This window comes from Nelusetta ayraudi, unplaced genomic scaffold (assembly GCF_046127955.1).
Source record: "Nelusetta ayraudi isolate G7.1 ecotype Tasmania unplaced genomic scaffold, CSIRO-AGI_Nayr_v1 ptg000009l, whole genome shotgun sequence".
NCBI classification, from domain to species: domain Eukaryota; kingdom Metazoa; phylum Chordata; class Actinopteri; order Tetraodontiformes; family Monacanthidae; genus Nelusetta; species Nelusetta ayraudi.
Window position 1 is genome coordinate 505,367 of NW_027466059.1, and position 12,134 is coordinate 517,500.

At 44.9% G+C, this 12,134-nt stretch overlaps 1 protein-coding gene and 1 long non-coding RNA gene across 3 annotated transcripts in view; both read right to left on the reverse strand.

The window, feature by feature from the left end:
- Positions 1–665: 665 nt before the first annotated feature.
- Positions 666–8,622, reverse strand: LOC142883887 (monocarboxylate transporter 2). Of its 2 annotated transcripts, none has more exons than XM_076019194.1 (6): positions 8,307–8,622; positions 5,829–6,090; positions 4,769–4,912; positions 4,053–4,690; positions 2,671–2,911; positions 666–1,320 (listed from the first exon to the last, which is right to left on the reverse strand). In XM_076019194.1, exons 2-6 carry the CDS (start codon positions 6,061–6,063, stop codon positions 1,199–1,201), a joined length of 1,380 nt encoding a protein of 459 aa, XP_075875309.1. In that variant the 5' UTR covers positions 6,064–6,090; positions 8,307–8,622; the 3' UTR covers positions 666–1,198. The 2 variants fall into 2 exon arrangements, with proteins under 2 accessions (XP_075875309.1, XP_075875310.1); XM_076019195.1 differs by lacking the exon at positions 8,307–8,622 and adding an exon at positions 7,684–7,708.
- Positions 8,623–10,638: 2,016 nt separating this feature from the next.
- Positions 10,639–12,134, reverse strand: part of LOC142883850 (uncharacterized) — a 6,180-nt gene continuing 4,684 nt past the window's right edge. Inside the window, exon 3 of the long non-coding RNA XR_012926089.1 lies at positions 10,639–11,083. This is a non-coding gene — a long non-coding RNA (uncharacterized LOC142883850). The remainder of the gene's footprint in view (positions 11,084–12,134) is intronic.

A 12,134-nucleotide genomic window follows, 5' to 3' on the forward strand; every position in this document is an offset into this window, starting at 1 on the left:
TCTCCGAAACATAAAATGCGTCTTGTGTCTGGCTCTTCAAAGGCCTTGCGGTGAAGCGAGTTTGCTCTTCTGCAGTCTGATCCTCCAGCCGTGTCTGTTGTGTGTTTTTCATACTGCAACTGTGTGCGTGGGGTGTCTGTTACTGTGGGCAGTGGCGCTCCAGAGTGGGACCCGTGTTTGTGAGTGTTGATTCGGAGCTTTTCTTTGCATATTTACGCAAAGTGACTTGTTTGTTTACGCTGGTGGTGCAGGTTGAAGATGTTTATCTGCTGCGTCTGGAGTGCTCGGGGCTTAGGAAGGCTCCGTTTTCTCCACGGTTTCACACGATAAACAATATCTGCAGCGGAGGGAGCCTTCGAGCGGCACTGAACCTCATCGACTTGCTTTCAGTGATAAATAAATAAAAATGAAAGCACATTATTATGAGCAATGGGCCAAAAAGTAATGGAAACTAATATAATTGTGTGTCTGTTTTTCTTTGCCTTTTCTTTTTTTAAATACTTACAAATACTATCTTGGCCGGGAGTGAAAGTTGCACCTGCACTTACAGCGTCGACTCACCAGAGGGAGCAATGGTCACAATTCAAGTCCAAGTTAATGCCCGGTTGGAGGAGTCTTTTGAGCTTCACTGGAAACATTTCAAGCACACAGGGGAAACCTCAGCAGAGAATTTGTTTCATTTTATTACAAAAACTGTGACCTGGTCTTCCGACACCGAAACTCTGAGCTTCTGTTCTTTGATCACCCTGAAACAAGACTGAGACATCTTACATTATTGGTGCTATGCTACTTAAGTGAGTGTCAGATACATTGAGATTGATTTACAAACTGTTTAAGGCAAACATGATCATGTGCAATAATGATAAAAAAAAAAAAGAAGCTCTTTGGTTATGCATAAAGGGGCATCCCTTCCCTCTTTAGTTACAGTGGCTCAGTATTTCCATAAAGAAGCCCTCTAAGATTGATCAGATTATGACACCTACCTGTAAACACACACTGTGTCTGTGATCAACATCAAAAACCTCCAATAACTTCCACTAAGGAACACCCAGTCGACCCTGCAGACGATTCTCCGGGTTTCTATCGCCTGTGCGAGGCAGCTGCCCTTTGAAACAGCCACGGTTTCCGTGTTACTTTGGTGCAGCTCTTCTGCTCCGGCTTTTCATTAAAGCTGCCTGTATTCACCATCGTCCATATCTTAGCGGGAGGACCTGCGGTTCATCTGGTTGAGGACGAGCAGGAACAGAGCAGAGATGATGAGAGCGACTCCTGCCATGAGGAAACCCATCCCGTAATCACTCATCTTGTCAATGAAGAAGCCTACACAGAGAGAGAGGAGCCTGTGAGTGACATTCAGCTGTTACATCACGCAGATAATACGCAATACAAAACCATGCAAATAAAAAAAGGAATAACTTAATGTCTCGGCCACCAGCCGATATATGGACAAGTCCAAGCAGACGCAAGGAGGAGGGAACGGCACCGACATTAATTCCACCCCGAGGCTGTTTTCCAGACAAGTAAACATGATTAAAACGCTTTCGCAGAATTCTCAAAACTGATCAACTCGCCAGCCTTTAAAGCGCCGCTTGTGCTGGTGCGCAGCAAGTATATTCGACGTAGATCGACTTAACTGAAAGTAAAACTGTTAAGTGAGTATACATACACTTTCTAATTGCACTTGATAAACTAGAATATTCTCGTTCCCTCCTCTGCTGCATGAACAGTGTTCTTGGAGTTCCATAAATACTATCCTAAGGGAAATGATGCCGATGTGTTGCTTTGCCACTCTGATGTGTTTGCCGGGGTTCCCCTGACGATTCAACTGCTGAGTTCAGAGCCAGGCAACATTCTGGGGAGGCTTTGCTGGCTTCGGGGTTCCCGAACTCCAAGCAAAGCTACTTTCCTGCAGTTCAACGCAGCTTGCTGGCCTTGTGAAATGCAAAATGAACTCAGTTTTTTTTTCTTCCACAGGACAGAAGAGCTGAATGAATGCCTTGACCAAAAAAAATCATGCGTATCAGCTCTTATCCACAACAAGGTCGTAAAAACACTCATATTTTTAAAAATCTGCTCTATTTCATTTGTTGCTCACGGCATTGCATGAGCGTCACCCTGATCTTTCTCTTTATTGCTGGAGCCATCACAGTCGTTCCCATGTTGTCTCCGTATCCTTTGAGACCCTGAACAAAATGTCACCGGGAATAGAACGGAAAGTCTGCGTTTGAGAAAAAACTCCATTTAGTAGGAGGAAAAAAAAAATCATCTTTGGGAAGCGATCGACCATGAAATTAACACAAACATAAAATACTGTGACATTCTAATTCTGCACAGTGTTTCTCTGAATACATATATATCTATGTATAGATATATGTGTGAAAAAAAAAATCCCAGACCCCAGTGGGGGAGCCATAATTCATCAAAAACTCGTATTTGTGTCATTAAAAAAAAGGTAGATATACATTTCAAGCTGTTATTGTTTACCAGGCGGAAAGGAATGTCACAAACTCACCTTACAGCCCTTCACGACATTACAAAGGGTTTGCTCATGTGGTCACCAATGAACCCTTGCTGAGCAAAGGGTGAACTTTTCTCATTTCTCACGAGTTCACAGACAGACTGCAGGCACATATTGTTGTAAAGCGGGACATTTTCTATTTCCTCACGTACCTGCGATGGGCGGCCCCAGCAGGCCTCCGCTGCTGCGGATGAGCATGAAGAAGCCCAGTGCACTTCCCAGCCTGTGGACGCCCACCACCTCGGCCAGCACGGTGATGTGGATGGCCACCGTGGCTCCGTACGCCAGGCCGTAGGCCACGCTGAAGGCGGCCAGCTGTGCGAAGGTCGAGGACAGGGGGCCCAGGAGCAACACGGTGGCCAGGACAAAGACTGAAGCTGCCAGCTGCAGCACCTGGTGGGAGGAGCAGGACAGTCAGCTGCCGGTCATCTCCAATTCAAGTTGAGGAATACTTTCTTTTTTACCTTCCCTTCAAATGTTTCTCTCTATCTTTTCAATGCTTGTTGTGGACAACATGTAAATTCTACTCCCACACTGAAACGGTTCAACGCTAAAGATGACCATATCCAATTTTGAAACGAGTAAACACGTGTCATCACTTCAGGATATGACGTACACAGCTGTTTAGGCAGCAGCGTGTAGCAGTCTAAATATCGCCACTCGGCAATGACATCCAGATTATGGGATCTGAACCATGGATGCATTGTAAGAACTGGATACTGGACTGGCAATATGGCATCCCGCCGGTTTTTCCGAGTGGCCACTCGAGGTACTGCAGCCAAAAATCCCAAGGGCCCAAAAAGCAATTTTTCCCATTGACCGCAATACAAAAATAAATGCCCTTAAAACGGCTGACAGGACGACTGTGAGCTGAAATGCGATTCATAGCAAATCTTTTTATTCAAATCTTTCTATTTTTCACTTATGGTCTGTTAGTCGTTTACAAAAACGATAAAGGCCAGAAAATCCCTAGCGTAACGTCACGACGTCGTACATGCTGCTGTGTCTCAGTTCGTTCTGATTGGCTGCGTCCTGACGTGTCAGTAAGTGACGTCCTCCAGAATTGTTCCGATTGGCCAAATAGATCATGTGAGTTCCAAAGGCATGATGGGAAGTGACACCACTGCGCACGCAGTAGTAAGTCAAAAACTTTTCCAGCGTATGCGCTGGGTGAGCAGCTTCATTGAAATGAATGGGTTGCCATCTTGGACTCTGGGGGCTCAACTGGCAGCAAAAAGTGGAATTGGTTTGCTTAAAGAAGTTAGATGACAAGTGAGATTAATCAACTTCTAAGGCTTTGTGTGTGTGTGTGTGTGTGTGTGTGTGAGTGTGTTTTAAAGGGCACTCTTTCAAAATTACTTCCTCTGGGCTCCTTATCAAACAGATGCATACGATAAACACTTGCATCTGTTGTGACACATTAGCAGGTTTCAACAGTTTGACTTGACTTTACGATCCCTGTATTATGAGGCCTGCCACAATATATTTTTGTAATGCATGAATATCTATGTGCGTAGTTTATGGTTTCACCCACCGTCTGCACCAGTCTCAGGTTGGCCAGCCAGCCGAAGAACACCCTCCCAAAGAGATCCGTCACTGCCGAGATGGAAATGAGGGCTGCCGCCTCGTACTCCTCGATCCCTTTACTGCGAGCGTAGGGAACCAGGAAAAGAGCCGGGGCAAAGAAACCCAGCGCCGCGAACACCCCGAACATCGAGTAGACCATGAACTTGGAGTTTGTGATGAGAGTGTAGTCAACGTAGCGGAGAACTTTGCTCCTCAGGTCTGTTCCCGCAGTCCTGCCGTCATCGTCGGTATAATTTTCTTCCTCATCCGCCGCCTCGGATAATCTCGCGCTCTCCTCCAGCGGCGCGTCCTTTGACAGCAACTCCGGGGGGCACGAACCCCCCTCTTCGGCCTTGAGCTCGCGAGGGGGCGCCAGCGGCCTCAGCAGCATCCCGCACACGCAGAGGTGGAGCTGCAGAGCCCCCAGGATGAGCAGGGCGCCCCGCCAGGAGTAGCTGTCGATCAGCAGCTGGAAAAGCGGCGTGAGGACGAAGGTGAAGATGCACTCTCCGGCGCTGGACAGGGCGTTGGCCAACGGACGCCTCTTCTCAAAGTACATGCCCACCATGGTGACCGTGGGGGTCCAGGTCAGCGCGTAGCCGAAGCCTGAGGCGCGGGAGGACATTGGAGGATGTCAAAGTCGTAGCCATATTGAGTTCTTCCCTTTTCATTTTTCACACGTACCATTCAGGAGTCCCACCGTCAAGTAGAGTTCTACCACAGTGCGGGCGAAAGATCCCATCATGACTCCGACGCTGCATATCAGTCCTCCGATGATCACCACGGAGCGATGACTGAAGCGAGTGCTCAGCGCCGACGCTACCGGAGCTGCAGAGAGTTAAAAAAATAGAGTCAGTAATCACATCTGGCACGTAAATGTATTATTCTCTCAGAGGATTTGTCGCTTATTTTCCTGAATAATATCGTCCCACATTAGGCAAATGTAATCGGCCAATGTTCTCTGACAACAATGTATCTGTAGATTGTCAGTGAGCTACTCGGAAATAATAATAATAATAATAATAATAATAATACATTTTATTTAAAAGCGCCTTTCAAAACTCTCAAGGACACCGTACAAAGAGAGGCAATAGAACAACAATCAAGCACACACAATTAATGATAGAGAAAATAAAAAGAATTAAATAATTAAATTAATAAATAATAAACTGAGAATCCAGGCAGTTAAAGCGAGTGGGCAAATGACCAAAGTGAATCCTTTTGCTTCTTTTGCTGGCAAAAACGCCTTGGGAATCAGCTCTTTGTGATGTCATGAAGAGCTCTGACACCACCAGGTTTTGGTTCTGCCCTCTGAGACCATCACGGTTTTGTCTCTTTCCAAAGAAATGCTCCTTGTAGTGAGTCGAAACCAAGTATTTTTGAGAAAGGCAGAAAACAGAGTGCTAAAAATGCTGTTTACTGAATAACCAATAGATTTTTTTTTTTTTTTTTGCATAATTAATCATCCAAAGCTCAAGTCTGGGATAAAAAAGATCTGAAAAATATCTGGCAGTAGATCCACTGCAGTTTTAGCATGATTAAAAAACAACAACATTTGGTTAAGAAATGAAGAATAGTTGTAAATAATTGTATTTCCCTTTACGTTTGAGAATCACAAAAGCCTCTTTTGTTTTCCAGCAACGTCTGAATCCAAACCACCTTTCAGGAGGTAAGAGAGAGCCCCCTGGTGGCAAAAGAAAACACTTCCAAGATTTCTGTAGAGATTCTGGGAGAGTTTGATTACCCACAACGTGAATGGTAGCCACTGCGATGGAGGTGATCCAGGACGTCCCCGTGGCGCTGGTTTCAAAGTACTGGTGTATCTCCACATAGAAGACGCCGAAGGCCTTGATGACCCCGAAGCTCAGTCCAAAGACCAGGAAGCAGGAGAGCAGGACGAACCAGGCGTAGCCCCCGTCGGAAGCCGCTGTCGCTGCCGCGGCAGCTCGGCCCTTCTGAGATTTCATTGGTGAGTTCATGGTGTTGTGCGACAAACACTCATTAACCTGGGGAACAAAAAAAACAGACATTTTTTGTTTTATTTAACAGTTTGTATACATTTATGCAAGGAAAAGTCTGTGTAATTAGTATCTTTTAATCCAGTATTTATGTTTACATTCACTGGACTAAGTCACTTTAAAGTCAAAGGTAAACAGTATGAATATGAAAGCAAAGTGATGAAGTAGAGAACAGGCTCCTGCGCAGTGTGTGTGTGTGTGTGCAACAGCACTCTGAACTCAGGCGACACACTTCAGCAGCTCTCGAATAACAAAATTCTCCAGCCGAGCGCTGCATGAAACTCAGCGACTTTGCGTCGGACTCAGCGATCGACTGAAAAAAAAAAGCATCGAACAGAAGAAACACAGCAGCCGTTGTCGTGCGACCATCAGGTGTCTGCGCGGATGGCCGTCGCACTCAAAAGATCCCACAGTGGGCTGTGACTTGTTTATGAAGGAGCGAAGCTCACAGCTGTTGTGACTGCGGCGCCTCAAAACCTCGGCGGTGACTCAGAGGGCGATGCATTCAAAAGAGTGACGGAGCAAAACAATCCCAGTCCTGTCAGCCGAGTTTGATTTTTTTCTCAGATGTGTACAAACTGAAAAATCACTGCAATCAATTTGTTGCGATGGGGGCATTTCAAAAGGACGGCCATTATGGGGCATTTATAACCAGCGTTATAAATAATTCAACTTGTTCAGACGGTGTATGATCATTTCAAATGCCTCTGGATGTTCTTTGAATAGTCTTTGAAAAGTAATTTCAGGTCCTCAAAATATGCACGAGGTAATTTTGTTATTTGTCGGTGGATTCGGCCGAATTCGGATTTTGTTTTTTTTGTTTGTTTCATGATAATTGACACAGTAATAAAACAGAACTCCTCATCATCGGACCCAAATCTCTCCTCCCATTTAACTTTATGCATGTACGCAACCTAGCAAGCCAAACCCTCTCCTACCAATCACACATTAACCACATCACTAAAAACATCCTCCTTTCACCTCCGTAACATTGTGCGTCTCCGTCCCTGCCTCTCCCGTACAACAGCTGAAACACCCACACATGCCTTCATCACTTCCAGACTTGATGACTGCAACAGCCTTCTCTTTGGTCTTCCCTCCACTCATCTACAAAAATTACAATTAGGGCTCTTGAAGTTAACGCGTTAATAACGCAGTAATAACACATTAATACCGCGTTAGCTCAAACTCCTTTTAACAGCACTAATTTTTTTAAGGCGCTATTAACACCTGGTCCACACTAATGGACAATGAAAATAAAAATAGACTATTTGCACAAAGGAACTATTATTATCCTCTCTAATTTTTCCTAGAGTATAAGAAACACAACAAATATCTTGTTCAGTTACATATAGAGCAGGGTAAAAAATTAGCGCATAATTTGCGATGAATTGCGAGTTAACTCAAGACACTAATGCGATTAATCGCGATTAAACAACAACTGACAGCCCTGATTACAATTCATCCAGAACTCTGCTGCCCGCCTCCTCACTCACGCATCACCCCCTTCCTCCAACAGCTCCACAGGCTCCCTGCTCAGCAACGCATCCAGTTCAATCTCCTCCTCCTCCTCCTCCTCACCTACAAGTCCTTCCATAACCTGGCCGGCCCCTCCGCTCCTCTCCGACCTCGTCCAACACCAACTGTCCCACCCGCCACCTCTGCTCTGCTGACTCAAACCTCCCAAGCACCGGACTTTGGGGGGACCGAGCCTTCGCCGCCGCCGCCGCCGCCGCCCCTCCACACTCTGGTACTCACTCTCACAACCCATCAGAAACTCGGACTCATTACAGAACTTTAAATCTCTGCTTAAAAGCCACCTGTTCAAAACGGCCTATGTTTAATTCATTTTCTTGTTGTTAGAATTTTGTTTTTATTTTGTTTTCTTTGAGCTTCCTAACCAAGAGGTTTAAAAAATACTCTCTGTTAATCATCGATCAGTGTCTCTTCAGCGCACCACAAAACTCATGAATACGTATGAGCGTCTTTGAGTGTCCAAAAAAAGCGCTATGTACGTCTAATGCATTATTATTATTATTATTATTATTATTATTATTATTATTATTATTATTATAATAATTATTATTATTATAATTATTATAATTATAATTATAATAATAATAATAATAATAATAATAATAATAATTATTATTATTATTAGTAGTAGTAGAATCGTTGCAGCTACAACAGTGTTATAGAGCTACCTGTCGTGGTCAAAACGAAGCCATCGCCGTCGCGCAGCTCCTCCGCCGCAGCCTCGCGCTCGTCTGTCGCATGTAAGCGATTGCGTCGCTCACGCGATGACAGGCGCATCACGGGCCGTCCTCAGAGGGAACAAATCTCGGGTTAATGAGTGACTCCCAGACGTCAAACATGGACAAGGAGTTCGGGGGGGGCCGAAAAAAGAGCTGAGCGTGGCGCCAGGAGAGCTGAGGGGGCGAAAAAAAAATGTGTCAGTAAAACATTGATACGGTTGCGGGTGGAGTGAAACCCTGGGCCGAGGTCTGCGCGCAGCACATACGCCAACGCGTGTGAGAGACCCGCTCGGACCTTCGTACCCCAGGCGCGCATTCCTGTGTGTTGCAAGATCTTATTATCTGCTGTTTTGAAACGCAGCGCCTGCACGTGAGTGCGCACGGGTTCAGAGTCAGGTTAAAAGGGGCTCTGAAAATTAAATGTACTCAATAAAAAAGGGGCGCATTTGGAAGGATTACAATTAGCTTCAGCAAGAAGCTAAATCTGAGAGCTTTTCACAGAAGGTTGCAAACCTTCGGTCGGTCGGGTAAACATTCTTTCTTTTGTTACATAGGAGTAATGTGCTACGCCAGCATGTTGACTAAAGAGATAAAGTGTCTGCAGCGAGGTCGGTATGAAGTCGGCACACGAGCTGCAGAGAGCCACGAACCCTCCCGTGCCGTCATCGCCGCCGCCGCCGCTGCTCCACGCTATCGCACGATGAACGTCGTGCTGTAAAACGTCACAAAACAAAAACACAAATCAAAAGGAACACGCTCTTGTTGATACAAGAGCGTTGAAACAAAAGCCTCACCAATCACTGCTGGCTTCCTCTGCAGAGGTGCAGCTGGATAATGAATGTCCTTATCTTATCTTATGGGATCTAAGGGAACACCTCGTATTCATGAGTTTTGTGGTGCGCTGAAGAGACACTGATCGATGATTAACAGAGACTATTTCTTAAACCTCTTGGTTAGGAAGTGCGTCTGGGATCTTCAGACATATTGAAGGTTCAGCACATTCTCCAGCGGCCTACTACCTGTGGAAACTTGATAATGCCAGTTTACATACCAAATCAATGTAATCAATAGATTTTTACAGCACACTACAAGTATTCAAACCATGCCGCCAATTTGTGGGGTTTTTTTTTTTATTCTTTTCTAGTACTTACTGTCTACCATCGAGGTCACCGAGGTCATGACCTCTGTGTTTCCCCCCCCCCCCCCCCCCCCCGATATAAAACAGAAAGTAAGCAGCTTCATTCCTGTGATGAAATGATGTGGGAGAACCGTGAGGGGAAGCCGGCGGAGTGACCCGGAGTGACGGACGCTGGGCGATTTATGTGAGGATTTACAGTAATCCTCAGCCTCTGTGACCAACCAGCTGACAGCAGACGTCTCGGTGACGTCGCGTGACGAAATCTCATTAGCTGCACAGTCACGCTGTCACCCGCCGCTTAACCAATGGCAGCAGCTGCGGCTTGCGAAAGACCGCGCCGTGTGATGTCGCGGCAGTTGGCAGAAGATGAGCAACAGAGCCAGGTAACGTAGAACAATCATCACATCACGGCGCCGCTATTCAACAATGCAGTAATGATAAAAAGCAATGAGAGTCCGGACTGAATTTGACTGCTTTTATAATGACCTCAGTGTAATTTACAGTACTTTTTGTTCTTTCCATGTTGTCATTTCTACAACTCTGTGAAGTCACTTATCTTCTAGTTCTAGTTGTTCATTGTCCTCCATCTATGTCATTGATTTCGACCGTGAGATTATTATTAACAGAGGGAGGGGACAGAGTCGAAATGAACGAACGAATGAAGCAACCTTAAGAATAAATTCATTATGAAATAATGAAATGCATTGCAAAAGTGCCTAATTAATTCACGTACTTACTTGTATTTCGTGATAGATTAATTTACTCAATGTTTGCACTTTTAGTCCTCCATACCTATTGACCAACATTGCTTGTTTTGTTGATACGTAACGTTTCTTATTTCAGAGTTGTGTTTCCTGCTTGAGTTAGCTGGTCCGTATAATGTTGCATATCATTAACTTTCATATAAACTGAGCTATTGTGCTGAAAAATAATCCTGTCAACTGGATGAATGTGGTCAAACAAGTCAAAACCAGTTGCTAGCGAACATTACTCAAGTACTCGCTGGTTATAAATGCCCCATAATGGCCGTCTTTTTGAAATGCCCCTCTCGCAACAAATTGATTGCAGTGATTTTTCAGTTTGTACACATCTGAGAAAAAAATCAAACTCGGCTGACAGGACTGGGATTGTTTTGCTCAGTACTCAAGTTTTGTGCCTGTCGTCTCATTGGACAGACAGACAGACAGACAGACAGACAGACATTTAGGCCGGTCTCACTCGCCAGGACAGTTCGGTGTTACGCAACACTCTGGGAACAAGTTTTTTTTTTTTGTTGAGGACTTTCAATTTTTGCCTTTCATGCACCAAATGTTGAATTATGCATCTCCAATCGCTACTCTAAAAGCAATGAAAGATTTATCGGCGTCGGCGATAAATTATAAATCTATGGCGGGGATGACTGAGCGGGCTAGACCAGTGGTATGGAAGGAGAGCAACACCTTGTGAATAATAGATCCAGACGGGTGGACGGCCACCACCTTATACTTGCCTGTCTTCCCTCCGAGTTGGACGGACTCCTGTCATGTCTTCTGTCCCGTCGCCTTCACGTCTTCTGAGCTGGCTGCTGCTCCGTGTCACCAAACAGCATCTAAAAACAAATCGTGTTTACATGAATGCCCCGAGTATACAGCTATTGGTTCACTGACTGGCTCTTCAAAGGGCTCGCGAAAGAAAAACAAGCAAAAAAAAAAGAAAGGAAGAAAGAAAGAAAGAAGAAGCCGAAAACACAAGCAAGTTATTTCTTTTAAAATCAGAGTTGACACTCTGAAGGCGACGCCTCCTTTATTACATTTTTCAGAAGGACACTTGGACCAAAGTAGTTTCCTTTATTTCCTGCAAACATTTAGAGGAAGACAATTGTGATGAAACCGCATTTCTGTCCCCCCCCCCCCCATGTTTCATTTTCAAACTTCAGCTTTATTTGGGTGTTCAAGTGATGCAATGGCTGGGAAAGATCGGTTGGGACTCACATCTCTGATTTCATCTGGATGAGTCAGCGGGGGCGCCGTCGTTATGATACAATGTATTTTGTGTCACAACGTGACTGATTGCACTTGGACCATTACAGTTGCTTTGCATTCTGTGATTGTACCAGCTGCATTTTCATTACAGTTTTTCGCAAAATAAATACTTCTCAAAGTTCAGTTGCCATTTGCATTGAATTGTGTGAAGCGCATAAGCCGTAATCCTCGTACAATCTCGTTCCGTGAGGTTTTACGAGGTATGTAAAAAAAATATTCCGTCTCCTCCTCCGTCCAAGCATAACGCGCAGTTTTGGTCACGGGACCCCGTACGTCACGTCCGGTGACGTGGAAATGCAAAAAAAGTGTTTCCGTGACACTTTTGCGATATCCCTCTGTATCGATACGTCTGACGAGCCACCTCATGAGAGAGTAAAACTATTTTACCGATATTTGAGAACTTTTTCGAAGTTTCCGTGTTTCAACAGTTTTTTTATTGCGATATTTAGGTTTTTGCGCAATTCTTGGGGTAATGGAAATGCAGCTAGTGAGATCAGATTATCAGCTAAGCCCTCCAGCTGATATTACAGTTTTCAGCGCCACCTGTAGGTTACCACTGAGCTGCTGCCATTTTATGCACCATTACCATTAAGCTTCAATCGACACTCCTTGACACAA